Here is a 16,584-nt window from a genome sequence, read left to right as displayed (position 1 = left end):
AGAGGTTTAGGGAGGGAATTCCAGAGCTTTAGGGCCCAGGCAGCTGAAGGCACGGCCGCCAATGGTGGAGCGATGGGAATCGGGGGATGCGCAAGAGGCCAGAATTGGAGGAGCGCAGAGATCTCAGAGGGTTGTAGGGGCTGGAGGAGGTTACAGAGATGGGGAGGGGCGAGGGCCATCGAGGGATTTGAAAACAAGGATGAGAATTTTAAAATCGAGACGTTCCCGGACCGGGAGCCAGTGTCGGTCAGCGAGCACAGGGGGTGATGGGTGAACGGGACACGGTGCGAGTTAGGATACGGGCAACAGAGTTTTGGATGAGCTGAAGTTTACTTTTAAAGTGTGAGGAGGTTTGCACTGTTAAATCAAAACAAATTCTTGATTATCTTAGCAGTGGGCGATGGAAGCAATAAGCAGGAATGGTATCATTCCCCCAGTAAAGAACCCAATGAAACACTAAGGAGGTGATTTTCGTTCAAGTGAACAAGACAAAGTTTATTTTTTAAGAACTTACCACTCGCTCGGAGTCCGAGACACACCAATGCGATTTTCAAGTGGGCCCTGTGTTAAGCAGCCCCGAAACAGCGAGGGGGCCTCGTTAGTAATATTTAAATCAGGCTCCCGCGACAAATTCAGGACCCCTGTGCTGCAGTAACATTTGGCCGCACCAAAATCACCCGGCCTACTGCCAGTCCCTCCGCGCCCTCTCCCCAATACGGCTGCCCTCCTTCCACACGTCCCCACCGGCTCGGATCTGTGCACAAGCCCCCGGACTCCCCCCGCCCCCACCCATTGCCCCCTAATTGGTGAACTGCCCATCAGCGCCTGTTTATTGCCGGCAGATCACCAGTTTTATTATAACGGAGCCCGATCACCAAAATCAATTGGGCCTAGGAGTTGCCAACCCTGGTTGGACGCATTCCTGGAGGTTTCATCACATGATCTCCGGCCCCACTCGGTCAAACAGCTTATTTTCCCTCCATCTCCGATATTTTTATAACTAATCAATAAAAAGTGTTCGAAGAAAATGAATAAAGGACATTGTTCTTTTAAAATTAACGCCCCTATGATATTCCTTCCTGGGTTTTTTTTCTCACAGCGGTGTCAGGGAGATTAATCTCTAAACTCCTGGAGACTCCAGGACAATCCTGGAGGGTTGGCAACCCTGATTGGGCCGCACACCAGCAACATCGGGCATGGAGTGCGATTCCCTTGCCCACCTCCCCGCCCAATGTCCACCTGAAACAAAAATCAACCCCCATATTTCTTTATACATAGAATGTACTGCACAGAAACAGGCCAGTGTTTATGCTCCACACGAGCCTCGTCCCACCTCCCTACTTCATCTCACCCTATCAGCATAACCTTCTATTCCTTTCTCCCTCATGTGTTTATCCAGCTTCCCCTTAAATCCATCTATTCTATTCGCCTCAACTACTCCTTGTGGTAGCGAGTTCCACATTCTCACCACTCTCTGGGTAAAGAAGTTTCTCCTGAATTCCCTATTGGATTTACTAGTGACTATCTTAAATTAATGGCCCCTGGTTCTGGTCTCCCCCCACAAGTGGAAACATCTTCTCTACGTCTACCCTATCGAACCCCTTTCATAATCTTAAAGATCTCTATCGGGTCACCCCTCTCAGCCTTCTCTTTTCTAGAGAAAAGAGCCCCAGCCTGTTTCCTGACAGTTAAAACCTCTCAGTTCTGGTATAACTCATCATAAGGATTTTTAAAAATGGTGGCTGCATTCTGCTCTTTGTGTTATATTCCTGTTGGAAAGATCCAGAAGCACGATGCCATTCACTCTAATATTCTTTGTTCTGCAAGGCAAAAGGCTTACTGGAGGATATTAATTTCTCAATGCAAACAATTTAATCCATTTGCATTGAGTAGATAAATATGCATTATAAGAATTGAAAAGAAACAACTGTATATTGCATTATACAAATCAAAATAAACTCTGTTCCTGAATGAGGCCTAATCTTAATATCTTTACTAGGAAAACACCTTTGTCTGAACAGTTAACCGGTTGATTACTTTTTTTTCCCACCCACCTGTTATAAGTTAATTGAGATCATCAGCATTTAAAATAAGAGATGTTGTTTAGCTATCGGGTTCAGTAAAGGTCCACGTTGAGGATGAAATCTACATTTGCACTTTAATCCAGGCGCTGTTCTGAATTTTCCCAACGAGACATATGGTCACGATGATCTAAAATGATTGCACTCAGCTAAATATGACAGATTCTGGTCCCTTGCAAGCAATGCTGCATTCGTGTAACGGTGACTTTCCCAGGCAGAGTTTTTAACATACTAGAGGTTTACAAAACATCTTTGTCATTTTGGAATTTCCTTCTGCACAAAGCTCAGACATAGGGGGAGCGTTTATTTGGCGACCCTCGGGTTGACAAAGCTCGAGCTGTTCTACAAACAGGGAAATGAAATAATGAGATTGTCCACTGTTGTGATCTTCTTAATAAGTATGCAAAAAGTGTGCTATGCACAAACTGCAATTACAAGATAAGGCTATTATCTTTTAATGCAAATTGGTGGAAGAGCTTACTGGTGTCAGATGTTGCTGGGGGGCAGATCAATCAATGTACGCAGGGAAAAATGGAGGGAGGAGAAATGAAATGCACTTCCAATGTCAGCTATTATAGATCTCGGTGTCACTGGTGTAAGGCTTAACATTTATTTTGATATTAGTGAACGAATGCTTAATGTGTTCTTTCTACAAAAAGGAAAAATTTACAGGAGAAGAGCATGGCAGTGGGACTAATTGGATAGCTCTTTCAAAGAGCCGGCACTGGCTCGATGGGCCAAATGGCCTCCCGCGTTGTATCATTCTATGATTGTATGATTTTCTTCTGTCTGTTGTTTTAATGGCCGTGTTACCCCATTTAAAATAAGAAGGCTTTTAAAGCTTCGGTTGGGATAGTGGACAGAGGAATGTTGTAAGAAAGAAAAAAATAAATACTTGGATCGATCTAGCAAACATCTGGCGTAGGTACGATGGGCTGAATGGCCTGTTCCTGCACCCTAAACCTCTAAGACTAAAGCACGAAGGCTATAGCAGCAAGGGAAGACCGAAGAAGGCGAGGAATCCCATTTCATTGCTGCCCTGGGGAAGACTGAGTTAAGTGAAAGATTGTGTTGAGTCTTCGAGAGGAGAAGGAATGTTATGCTGATAAGATGGAAAATGAGATGTTTGGCAGCAACTCAACTTTTCCAGTAGCAGTGAAATCCAGGATATGGGTTTAAGAATGTCATATTGTAAGATACAATATTACCATCGGTTTGCCAACTGACTCAAACATTTGGTTGAAACCGTTTTGATTTTCTTCCTCCACAGGAACTTTTTACGCCTGAATGCAAGTTTAAGGAATCTGTGTACGAGAACTACTATGTGATATATGCTTCGATGCTGTATCGACAGCAGGAATCTGGTAGGGCTTGGTATCTGGGTTTCAACAAGGAAGGTCAAATCATGAAGGGGAATCGCGTGAAGAAAACTAAACCAGCTTCTCATTTTCTGCCCAAACCATTGGAAGGTAATGCTCACATGTCATCAGTTATGTTTGACCTGTTAGTTACTTGAATTGTTGGTGTGTCTAACCAAACCTATCCATGTTTCTTGCTCTTTAGAATATAGACTGTAGAATTCTGTAGAATGGTGATAGGACAGTCTGTTTGATATCCCACGTGAGTTATCCAGGAATGAGTGGGATAAAGTCTGTATCCCACAGTCCCGCATTGTGTATTATATTTGTACCACACCTATAAATACAAGTAGAAACTAATTTTAAATAAATCTTTGGAAATAAGCAACTAAGCTGCTTTTCGATGTCAGAACGGAGCCATTGTGATATCAGAGCAGACAATATAACCACCAATTAATGCCACTGAGCAAACGTGTGCTCTATCTCATCCATTACTTCAGAATGCAGGTTCAGACACTTGTTGGTGCAAAGTGCAATTTGATAAGACGATAAATTGCAATTTAAGTCAGTTTTAAAAATGAAAGCAAGAAAGTAAACTCTCAAACATTGTTTACTTTTATAAATCAGAAGCAAAACACTGCGGATGCTGGAAATCTGAAATAAAAGCAGAAGATGCTGGAGAAGCTCAGCAAGTGAGGCAGCGTCTATGGAGATAGAAACAGAGTTAACGTTTCAGGTCGAAGACCTTTCGTCAGAACTGGAAGAAGTTGAAGATTGAACAGTTTTTAAGCAAATACAGAGCCTGGGAATGGGGGGGGAGGAAGAAGGGGAGGAAAGAACAAAAGGGGAGGTCTGTAATAGGGTGGAGGACAAGAGTGATTAAATGACAGAAGGGATAATGGTGCAAGGCAAAAGGAGATGGTAATGGGACAAGTAAAGAAACACAGATTGGGTCTCGAGGAGCTGTAAATGGCAATGCTAATGGTTCTGCTGTTGCCATTTACACCTCCTCTGGACCCATCTTTTATTTCTTTACTTGTCCCATTCCCGCCCCCCTTTTGCCTTGCACCATCATCCCTTCTGCCATTTAATCACTCCTGCCCTCCACCCTATCACAGACCTTCCCTTTTGTTCTTTCCTCCCCTCCCTCCCCCCTCTTTCCCAGGCTCTGTATTTGCTTAAAAACTGTTTAATCTTCAACTTCTTCCACTTCTGATGAAAGGTCTTTGACCTGAGACGTTAACTCTGTTTCTTTCTCCACAGACGCTGCCTGACCTGCTGAGCTTCTCCAGCATTTTCTGTTTTGATTTACTTTTATAAAGATTTTTCGGTTTACCTTTCTGTTTACCTCTCAGCATCTTACTACCAAGCACCACCATTACGATTGCTGATATTTTTAAGTGTAATTCTCCATTATGCAAGTAACAGGCCGTTAGCTCCCCCAATCCATCAACTGGTTAAAACAGTAATTAGACTAATCACACAGACCTCAGGTTCAATTCATGGTATCATAGTATGTTACAGCACAGAAGGAGGCCGTTCGGCCCATCGTGCCTGTGCCGGCTCTTTGAAAGAGCTGTCCAATTAGTCCCACTCCCCATAGCCCTGTAATTTTTTTCCCTTCAAGTATTTATCCAATTCCCTTTTGAAAGTTACTGTTGAATCTGCTTGAGCCCCAATCCCCGACCCCTAGACCCCCAGTAAGTTTGCAGATGACACCAAGATTGGTGGCATTGTGGACAGTGAAGAAGGTTATCTAGGATTGCAACGGGATCTTGATAAATTGGGCCAGTGGGCCAATGAATGGCAGATGGAGTTTAATTTAGATAAATGTGAGGTGATGCATTTTGGTAGATCGAATCGGGCCAGGACCTACTCCGTTAATGGTAGGGCGTTGGGGAGAGTTATAGAACAAAGAGATCTAGGAGTACAGGTTCATAGTTCCTTGAAAGTGGAGTCACAGGTGGATAGGGTGGTGAAGAAGGCATTCAGCATGCTTGGTTTCATTGGTCAGAACATTGAATACAGGAGTTGGGATGTCTTGTTGAAGTTGTACAAGACATTAGTAAGGCCACACTTGGAATACTGTGTACAGTTCTGGTCACCCTATTATAGAAAGGATATTATTAAACTAGAAAGAGTGCAGAAAAGATTTACCAGGATGCTACCGGGACTTGATGGTTTGACTTATAGGGAGAGGTTGGATAGACTGGGACTTTTTTCCCTGGAGAGTAGGAGGTTTAGGGGTGATCTTATAGAAGTCTATAAAATAATGAGGGGCATAGATAAGGTCGATAGTCAAATCTTTTCCCAAAGGTAGGGGAGTCTATAACGAGGGGGCATAGATTCAAGGTGAGAGGGGAGAGATACAAAAGGGTCCAGAGGGGCAATTTTTTCACTCAAAGGGTGGTGAGTGTCTGGAACAAGCTGCCAGAGGCAGTAGTAGAGGTGGGTACAATTTTGTCTTTTAAAAAGCATTTGGACAGTTACATGGGTAAGATGGGTATAGAGGGATATGGGCCAAGTGCAGGCAACTGGGACTAGCTTAGTGGTATAAACTGGGCGACATGGACATGTTGGGCCGAAGGGCCTGTTTCCATGTTGTAAACTTCTATGATTCTATGATTCCCCAGTCCCCCTCTCTTCCACTTCATTCCCGAGCCCCCCCTGGTTGCAGAGCTCCCCCTCCCGCCCCAATTGGTGAGACCACCTCGAATACCGACACCTGCGATTCCTGATCCTTCAGCCCCCCTCCCGACGGCCGGTCGCGGCTCTGCCGGTGATGTCACAGAGTGGGGTGGGGGCCACTACAGCGGGAAATTTTAATCGCTGAATCTCTGGGGAGAGGTATCCCCGATTTCAGGAAACTCCCGGTCATTCCGGAAGGGCTGGGAACCCTCCCCTGGGACCATTCTAGTAAATCTCCTCTGCACCCTCTCCAAAGCCTTGACATCCTTCCTAAAGTGCGGTGCCCAGAATTGGACTCAATACTCCAGCTGAGACCTAACCAGTGTTTTGTAAAGGTTTAGCATAACTTCCTTGCTTTTGTACTCTATGCCTCCACTAATAAAGCCCAGGATCGCCTATGCTTTTTTAACAGCCTTCTCAACTTGTCCTGCTACCTTCAAAGATTTGTGTACACACACCCCCAGGTCTCTCTGTTCCTGCACCCCCTTTAAAACTGTACCATTTAGTTTATATTGCCTCTCCTCGTTCTTCTGACCAAAATGCACCACTTCGCACTTCTCTGCGTTAAACTTCATCTGCCGTGTGTCTGCCCATTTCACCAGCCTGTCTCTGTCCTCCTGAAGTCTGTTACTATCCTCCTCACTGTTTACTACATTTCTACGATTCGTCTCTTCCGCAAACTTTTACGTTATACCCTCTATACCCAAGTCCAGGTCATTAATGCATATCAGTTAGAATCATAGAAGTTTACAACATGGAAACAGGCCCTTCGGCCCAACATGTCCATGTCGCCCAGTTTATACCACTAAGCTAGTCCCAATTGCTTGCACTTGTTGTGGAAGAAAGAGGGAAAAAAATGAAAGGGACGTATTTCGTAAATTTACGGACAGGATTTTCCACTTTAGTTAAGCCATTTTACCTGGGCAGGTGTGTTGGGAAGTCAGGCAGAGTGCCATTATGCCGGCTCCTTACCAATTCCTGCCACATATGGCATTTTGCACCAGAGGTGATGGTCGACAGTGAATATATCAGCTGTGTTTTATGGCCGGCAAATTCAAAGTTGGCGACGTGACATCGTACATCATATTTTCTATGATTACCGCCATAGAATGCCAGCTTGCTACTAACATCCAACGTTGATGAGAACTTAACATTCTCATCCTTGTTTTCAAAATCCCTCCATGGCCTCGCCCCTCCCTATCTCTGTGACCTCCTCCAGCCCTGCAACCCTCCGGGATCTCTGCGCTCCCTCAATTCTGGCCTCTTGTCCGGCCCCGATTTTAATCGCTCCACCATTGGCGGCCGTGCCTTCAGCTGCCTGGGCCCTAAGCTCTGGAATTCCCTCCCTAAACCTCTCCGCCTCTCTCTCCTCCTTTAAGACGCTCCTTAAAACCTACCTCTTTGACCAAGCTCTTGGTCACCTGTCCTAATATCTCCTTATGTGGCTTGGTGTCAAATTTGTCTGATAATCGCTTCCGTGAAGCACCTTGGAACGTTTTACTACGTTAAAGGCGCTATATAAATGCAAGTTATTGCTGTCGATTAATAATTGGTTTCTCTTCCCACTTAATACCGTTTTGAATAACCTTTTTGTTATATGAATTGAAATATTTAACCTTTACTATTTTCTTGTGCTGTAGCAATGGTACTGAGGATCGAGCACTATGATTACTGGAGCACAATTCCTTGTGAAGCAGCAACAAGACAATACCACAAATCTATCTCGCAACTAATGCAAACATTCCCTTCTGCCAGAATCTACTGCCAAATATTGGTTTTGTCGGTGAAACATAAGTGAAATAGGGCCTAGTGTCTGAGAAGTGACAGTGAGTTGTAGAGTATTCTGCTACTTGTGTGTTAAACGGTCATAAGCTACTTGTGCTTTATGGAACTTACACAGTTAACTGCTATAATTCGGTGTCACTGGGCACACATCCTCTGACACCCACTTCCTTTAGTCTGATAGGGAAAAAACAAACAGAATCTACGCTCTTCAGTTATAGAAACATCTACCTCCCAGAACGAGCTTGAATCTGGCTGAGAGAGGGCCTCCCTCTGTCTGTCTGTCTGTCTCCCTCTCTCTCGGGGTTATAAATGGCCCTGACTGAAAGTCTTTCTGGCACCTCAAGTCCGTTTCAGATAGGAATAGATCTACATCAGATAAATGCTCTGAAATGTTCAATTACACGGCTTCAGGAAGTGCTTTTCAAGGACCATGGGGCAGTCTGGGCTTGAAAATGGCGTCAGCTAACGTTATGATACCGCCATCTTGTTAGGGGCCTATTGATGGGTGGCTGGAGCACCTGCCTGTTTCGGGCTGGAGTACACATTCAATATGCTAATCAATGTCCAATGGTGTACATAAGACCCTATTGTAATTTTGAGGTACAATTGCACTGTGCATGCTCTGCCCATTTGTACTGGCGTTGAGTGACCCAACCAGGGGCCCTTAAAGGAACCGAACCCATTTCATCTTTTATTTTTGTGGGACCAGGAAGAGCAGGAATACCCCACAAAAATCCTCCAGCCCACTGCCAGCCCCTCCCCCTCCCCCTTCCCCCCCTTCCTCCCCCCCTCGCCCCACCTCCAGGCGTGGGTAACCAGCCAATTTCCCATTGGGGAAACTCCATGGGAGCCCTGGTTTGGAGCACACAACTCACCGGGTCCATGCCAATGACGCCCTGGCCTAGGGGTCGCCAACCCTCAAGGATTGGATACAAAATTGGATTGACGACAGAAGACAGAGGGTGGTTGTAAAGGGTTGTGTTTCAAACTGGAGGCCTGTGACCAGCGGTGTGCCTCAGGGATCGGTGCTGGGTCCGCTGTTATTTATATTAATGATTTGGATGAGAATTTAGGAGGCATGGTTAGCAAGTTTGCAGATGACACCAAGATTGGTGGCATTGTGGACAGTGAAGAAGGTTATCTAGGATTGCAAAGGGATCTTGATAAATTGGGCCAGTGGGCCGATGAATGGCAGATGGAGTTTAATTTAGATAAATGTGAGGTGATGCATTTTGGTAGATCGAATCGGGCCAGGACCTACTCCGTTAATGGTAGGGCGTTGGGGAGAGTTATAGAACAAAGAGATCTAGGAGTACAGGTTCATAGCTCCTTGAAAGTGGAGTCACAGGTGGATAGGGTGGTGAAGAAGGCATTCAGCATGCTTGGTTTCATTGGTCAGAACATTGAATACAGGAGTTGGGATGTCTTGTTGAAGTTGTACAAGACATTAGTAAGGCCACACTTGGAGTACTGTGTACAGTTCTGGTCACCCTATTATAGAAAGGATATTATTAAACTAGAAAGAGTGCAGAAAAGATTTACTAGGATGCTACCGGGACTTGATGGTTTGACTTATAGGGAGAGGTTGGATAGACTGAGACTTTTTTCCCTGGAGAGTAGGAGGTTTAGGGGTGATCTTATAGAAGTCTATTAAATAATGAGGGGCATAAATAAGGTAGATAGTCAAAATCTTTTCCCAAAGGTAGGGGAGTCTATAACGAGGGGGCATAGATTTAAGGTGAGAGGGGAGAGATACAAAAGGGTCCAGAGGGGCAATTTTTTCACTCAAAGGGTGGTGAGTGTCTGGAATGAGCTGCCAGAGGCAGTAGTAGAGGCGGGTACAATTTTGTCTTTTAAAAAGCATTTGGACAGTTACGTGGGTAAGATGGGTATAGAGGGATATGGGCCAAGTGCAGGCAATTGGGACTAGCTTAGTGGTATAAACTGGGCGACATGGACATGTTGGGCTGAAGGGCCTGTTTCCATGTTGTAAACTTCTATGATTCTATGATTGCCCTAGAGTCTCCGGGAATTACAGGTTAATCTCCAGGACACTGCTGTGAGCAAATCATAAGGGCATTAAAATAAAATTGTGCGTTTTTGTTCATTTGCTTTCAACACTTTTGCTTATTAATCGTAAAAATTTCGGCAATGGGAAAAATGGCTGTTTGACTGACAGTCGAGAATCATCCAATCGGGTAATGAAGGGTCTGTTCGTTTTCTGATTGGCTGTGGAAGGCGGGGCTCCGCGAGGATGGACATGTCAGGCAACCAATGGTGGGAGTTTGGGGGCGGGGTGGTTAGAGGTCCGAGATAATGTGATGAAACCTCCAGGAATACGTCCAACCAGAGTTGGCAACCCCAGCCCAGGCCTGCTGGCAGCAATGGCGGGCATGATCTGTCTGCCCACCCGTCCTTTTCTGCACCAAATGAACATAAGAAATGGGAGCAGGAGTCGGCCATACGGCCCCTCGAGCCTGCTCCGCCATTCAATAAGACCATGGCTGACCTTCGACCTCAACTCCACTTTCCCGCCCGATCCCCACATCCCTCGATTCCCCTAGAGTCCAAAAATCTATCCATCTCAGCCTTGAATATACTCGACGACTCAGCATCCACAGCCCTCTGGGGTAGAGAATTCCAAAGAATTACAACTCTCTGAGTGAAGAAATTTCTCCTCATCTCAATCTTAAATGGCCGTCCCCTTATCCTGGGACTGTGCCCCCCCCTGCCTAGTTCTAGACTTTCCAGCCAAGGGAAACAACCTCTCAGCATCTACCCTGTCGAGCCCCCTCAGAATCCTATATGTTTCAATGAGATCACCTCTCATTCTTCTGAACTCCAGAGAGTACAGGCCCATTCTACTCAACCTCTCCTCAGAGGACAACCCTCTCATCCCAATGTTAAAATAGGCTTCTCTGCCAGGTTAACGCAGGTCTTCAGATCGGAGAGGCCCTCTGAGGTACATGTGGACCTTTCCCTACGTGGGCTCAGGAGGAGCAGAGTTCTCCTCCGAGCATCAGGAAGAATATCTGGGCCTCGCTCGCCCACCCGCGAGACCGCACCGAACCCCCCCAATCCACCATCCACTTACCTGGGTGCCGGTGGGGAGGGGCCTGTCTAGGGGTTGCCAACTCTGGCTGGATGTCACCCTGGAGGTTTCATCACGTGACCTCCTCCATCCGACTGCCCCCGCCCCCCCCCCCCCCACGCTCCCTCCAGCGGTCGCCCGACGTGTCAGTCCACACAGCTCAACACCTTCCCACGGCCAGTTGAAAAGCAAACAGATTCCTCGTTATCCCGATTGATTGTCAGTCAAACATCCCTTTCTTTCCCAATTCCAAGTAATAAACAAAAGCGTTGAAAGAAAATTATTGTTTTTTTTAATGTCCCTATGATTTTGCTCCTGGGTTTTTGCTCCCAGCAGTGTCCTGGAGATTAATCTTCAATTCCTGGAGACTCCAGGGGCAATCCTGGAGGGTTGGCAACCCTCGACCTTACGCTAGTGTGATGGGCAGCCTCCGGACCTTCCTCTCCTGCCCAATGGCTCGTTGTCGATTCCCGCCCGTTTCTGAGCGGTGGCATGCAGATGAGGCGCAGGAGTTAATAGAATGATACAGCACAGAAGGAGGACATTCGGCCCACCGTGCCTGTGCTGGCTCTTTGAAAGAGCTGTCCAATTAGTCCCACTCCCTATAGCCCTGCAAATTTCTCCTTTTAAAGTATATATCCAATTCCAGATATATAACCCGGCCTGAAATTTCTGACAGTGGGTGCGTTTCGCACTGGCTCTGCACCCCCTTCCCCCCCCCCCCCACCAATTCCACCCCCCCCACCCACCCCCCCCCCCCCCCCCCCCATCCCCGAAACTTGCTCGGGGTTAAAATCCACCCCGTGGTTTTGTGAAATGTGCAGTTGCTGAGCCATTAGAAAAACACCACTCTCCAGTTTTTCAGTAAAGGGTGAACTTCACCCCTCAATTATTCTTAGGAATGATTGCTGTTTGATGTTGTAATCTTGCTAAAGCGACAAGATCTCCACGTTGAAGAGACACTCTCTGGATGAAAAAGTGTTTGGCAAACGTCCTCTTGCTTGTAAATTATATTGGAATATATTATTGGATCTCAATCTGTGACCTGGCTCTCCAGGTTCATACCCTTTGCCGAACAAAAACCGTACCGTTTGGCAAATACTTTTTCACCAAGACAGGGCCCCATTTAATTATTAAAACGGTTACAGCAATTTACAGTCAGTTGTGAACATTCTGGAGAAGACTATTTCACATGTGCATTTTCTCCAATCACTTCCAGTTGCCATGTACCGAGAACCATCACTACACGACATCGGTGAGACAGTGCCGAAGAACGTGACCACCCCGAGTAAAAGCACAAGTACTTCTGCAATAATGAACGGAGGTAAACAAGTAAAAAAGAACAAATCAACATAGCCAGAGCTTGGTGAGGACGCGAATTCCTAAACCATTACACTGTTGAGTGATTTATCCCTGGCAGACTCTCACCCTCCAATTGTCTGTGGATCAGGTAAAGCAAGTGAACTCCTTGTTCATTGCAATCTGTGGACGATTTCATTGCAATGGATAAATCCTTACAAGTAGCTACTTCCACAACAAGAAGAGATCTGGATAACCAGCTAAACTGACCATGAAATGCTCTACCAAGATAATGGAATGCCTTTTATCTATTTCCTTGTTAACTGTGTCACTCCACGGGGTTGACGTATTTCACAACTACATTTGATACATTGCCTGCTGAACAAACACCCGAGTGAGTCTCTTTTTTTCGAATCCAGTTCCCGGAGAAGTTTTAAGTGTTTCAGACCTGTCGATTTGTAACACAGCAGACAGCAGCGGAATCACAGATCATTGCTGTAAATCTCTGCTCATTCTGAACTGCGACCCTATCTCGTTTTTACATTGCTGATTAATGCACTTGTCCTAACCTTGTTTTGTTTGCAGGGACTGTTGAGTGTTTTTTGCTATCAAAAAAAAAGAAGACAACGAAAAAAAATATAAAACGACACCGCTGGCTTGACTCCAGTAAGGATTGGAAACACAAAAACCAGTTATCAGGGATATGGGAAGCCTCGGTAAATAATATCACGACAAAATGCATCAATCAGGAATGGAATCAGTGTCTCAGGCTTAGGCTATTGATTAGACTTGTAAATGAAAAGACTGTGCAGAGACTGATAAATCGTCCTTTGGATTGGTGGTAATGTAGAGGGAATTGTGTCACATACAACCTATAGAAGGGTCTCCGATTAACACTGGGTACCTCTGCAGCTCCCTTCTTGTGACGTTGTGTTGCACGCACATATCACGAGCTGACTTGGTAGCAGTGACATTTGCCTGGTCAGTGAGCGGCGCCCATTATTCCCAAATTGTGTGTGTGTGGGCTCTAGGAAATCTGGGTAGACTATGTAGTCCAGCAGAAACAAAAAGCCAACCCCTCCCTCCCTCTCTCCCTCCCTCCCTCCCTCCCTCTCTCCTCTCTTCCCTTCCTCCCTCCTCCCACTACCTTTTGAAATTTTGAGCTATCCTTTCACCAACCTGGGGTTGTGCTTGAGGTGGCCCATTGAGAAAAGTCTACTTTTTTCTGTTACCCTTCTCGTTCACAAGGGTAAATGAGAAATCACAAGACATGAGGCTGCAAGCTGCTCCTGTCCAGGGAAGCGTGGGGCAAAGCCTCCCATTGTGTCCTCGCAGCGGCAACGCAAGATGTAGCTCAAAGTGACACTTTTGGTTTTCATTGCAGAGGGTAAGAAAAGGGTTTTAACGGCTGTGGCAAGAGATTTGTGAGAGAGCTTTCTTGTTCTTATTTCTTTTAAGCTCAGCATGCAGTACGGCTCATTGTGATCGATGTACTACCAGCATACCTCGCCCAGCATGCAATTAGACATGAGTCACTGGAAACTGCTGGGCTGAAGGTGATTTGCCTTGTTCTAAATGCACACCAAAAACCAAGACCCCTGGTGGAAAAGGAGACTTTTCATGGCGATTGCCATGAGTCATATTACTCTTCAATGAATTGATTTCTCCGAACAATTGAGCGAGTTTTAAGTGCTCAAAATAACATTTTTCCGAATCACAAAACAGTATCAAAAAGCGAGATTTTATCTTTAAGTTTGATTTGTTCCATGTTTTGCCCCAAATGTTCTTTTATTTTAATGAGCTGATGCCACCAAAATAGGCGAGTCGGAAAACAGACCCCAAATTGTTCTAACTAGAACTTCTAATACTACTCTGATTACTTAGCTAGCTTACCAGAGAAGTAGTTACCTTAAAAGAGCTGAGCCATTGATTGTTAAAAAACACCAAAACGCAATATCTTCATTTTGACTCTTCCCTGTCCGTAGTTTTAACACGAGTTAGATATAACTTTATTCAGCTAACTTTCTACGCTATTTCTATCAAGTGAGAAGTGCTTCATTCTGATGTATATCAAAAATACCGAACAGAAAGTTGAGATGCCCTTAATTCCCGAGCATGGGATTCAACTGAGCAAAATGGCAAAAGAAAACAATAATTAATTCAGGAAAAACTATCCTTACAAAGCTAAGTGAAACCTTTGGAAACATAATACACAATGACAATATCATCAAAAATGAAGTCAAATCACAATACACCCTAGCTAAACTTTCATTTGTTGAATGAAAATTACTTTTGAACATGTTTACGAACACCACTGCCTCAGAACAAGGAAAAAAATCCTGCGACTCATGGGTCTAGTCGAAGACCACAGATTATAAATATAGCAGGATTCAACTTAATGGAAAACGGAATTTTAAAAAAAATGCATTTTACTGAAAAAATGGAGAGAGCACTGAGTTCAATTTAAAATCAGGAAGCAGTGAGTCGGCTGCACTGTGAGTTGTGTGGTTATATCAGAAAAGGAATTTTAATTTAGGGTCTAGAAAACTGATGAGTAGGACTTAATAAATGCAGATTCTAGAAGACAAGCATTGTACTAATTAAAAACCATTCTGTAGTCTGGTACTAGTCAGTATGTTTTGACCGTTTTATTTTCAGCAAGATATCGCAAACATTTTCACTTTTTCATCGCCTTTACTTGTAATCTAGATGGTCAAAGTGTTTCTGCATTGCAAGGAATTGTTTGAAAAGCTGCAGCTGTGGCAGTTCTTCCGACCTTTAAACCTATTTAATAAGTATTTCTTCTTTCTAATACTTCTGATTCATTTTACAAACTACGACTTCTGCAGATTCTTAATCGAGTAGAGAGATGGCGCTATGCTGCTAGGCTGCTAATGTATTCATCCGATGACTTTTAGCGATTTCTAATTCATTGTTTGTCCAATGCAAGAAATAAGATTTGTGTTGATTTCCTCTTTTTTTAAAAAAAAAGCAGAAAAAAAATATTTAAGCACACCTGCCAGCACCAGAGACTCTGTACTGAGCTAATTAAATGCTGTGATTAAAAATGAAACAATTTGCACGAGTAATTTTGATTTTAGCTTTATGGGGGGGGGGAGGTGGGGGCCGGGGGGGTGCTGGTGTTCCCAGAGACCACATACAACATGCAGTTTTCCACAGTGAACCCTACTGATTAAAGACTGAATTTATTTTTGTAAGTGACAATGGGTTTATGATTATTAACCCCTCTGTAGTTTGATTTCATCCCCCCACCCCCCTGTTGTTTGTGAGGGTGTTTATTCCAAAATGAATGGTTGTCCTTGTTAAGTTAATTCTTATCATGTTTAAAAAAAAAAGTACAGCAGAGGGATATTTATTCTTTGTGTTTTGGTTACTATTTTGTGTGTTGTCTCATCTGTTGCATGGGAAGAGGGTGGCAATGGTGAAACAGAATTGCATGTAGTAGGTTATATGTATCAAGAACTGTTGGTATGTATTACTAAATTTACATACATATATGCAAAAAAAAAGAGTTTGTCTGCATTGTACAGTTTAAATGTTTATTATCATTTGTTGTACACACGAATACAACATATTGAATAAAATATTTATATGAAGGAATAGAGCAGCCATGGCCCATCAACTTTCCACAGATGGAGTGTGTAATCTGCAGGGAGAGACTGGGACACATGGATACGTATTTTAGCTCCACTGTTCAGTCCTTTCGATCTTAACTCCTATCCGTCCCTGAATTATATCGTGTGCACATCAGGCCATCAACGAGTGCGGTCAGAATGTCAATAAATCCTTTTCCCGCTGGGCTTGTGTGCGGCGTGACTGCAGAATTTGACTGTGGTTTTAACTCTGCAGAATTCGACAAAACCAGTGTAGAAATCACTGAATTGTTTTGGCACAAAGCGTCCGTTTGCATATACTTAGGTGGGCCGAAGAAATTGCTGTTGAGTTTTGGTTAATGTTGGGTGTTTCTATGTGATGGGACTCTTCGAATCAAACAGGTGCGTGGTTTAACTCGACCACAAATTAAAAACCCATCTGTACTGGGAGACTGCTCTCTGGTGTTTGACTGGGTCAAATAATCTATCTATCGTCTAAAAAATTGAACAGGCTATTATGCAAATGACATTGTTAATACAGCATGGTTGACACTTAATGCCCTCTGAATTGGTTTAACGAGACACACAGTTATAAACAAACAACCATTTGATTCAAGAGGCAGACTCACCAACATCTGCTCAAGACAACTGGGGAGGGGCAATAAATG

The 16,584-nt window shown here is 44.4% G+C and overlaps 1 protein-coding gene across 3 annotated transcripts in view; it reads left to right on the top strand.

Moving 5' to 3' along the window:
• Positions 1-15,978, top strand: part of fgf14 (fibroblast growth factor 14) — a 357,611-nt gene extending 341,633 nt beyond the window's left edge. For all 3 annotated transcript variants that reach the window (XM_067986615.1, XM_067986614.1, XM_067986613.1), the window contains exons 4-5: positions 3,352-3,550; positions 12,223-15,978. In XM_067986615.1, the coding sequence (XP_067842716.1) occupies positions 3,352-3,550; positions 12,223-12,359 (336 nt within the window). In that variant the 3' untranslated portion in view covers positions 12,360-15,978. The remainder of the gene's footprint in view (positions 1-3,351; positions 3,551-12,222) is intronic.
• The last annotated feature ends 606 nt before the right edge of the window (positions 15,979-16,584 follow it).

Source organism: Heptranchias perlo, chromosome 6 (genome assembly GCF_035084215.1).
Source record: "Heptranchias perlo isolate sHepPer1 chromosome 6, sHepPer1.hap1, whole genome shotgun sequence".
Taxonomy (NCBI): domain Eukaryota; kingdom Metazoa; phylum Chordata; class Chondrichthyes; order Hexanchiformes; family Hexanchidae; genus Heptranchias; species Heptranchias perlo.
Note: the sequence above shows the minus strand (reverse complement) of the source record. Positions and strands in the feature narration are given on the sequence as shown.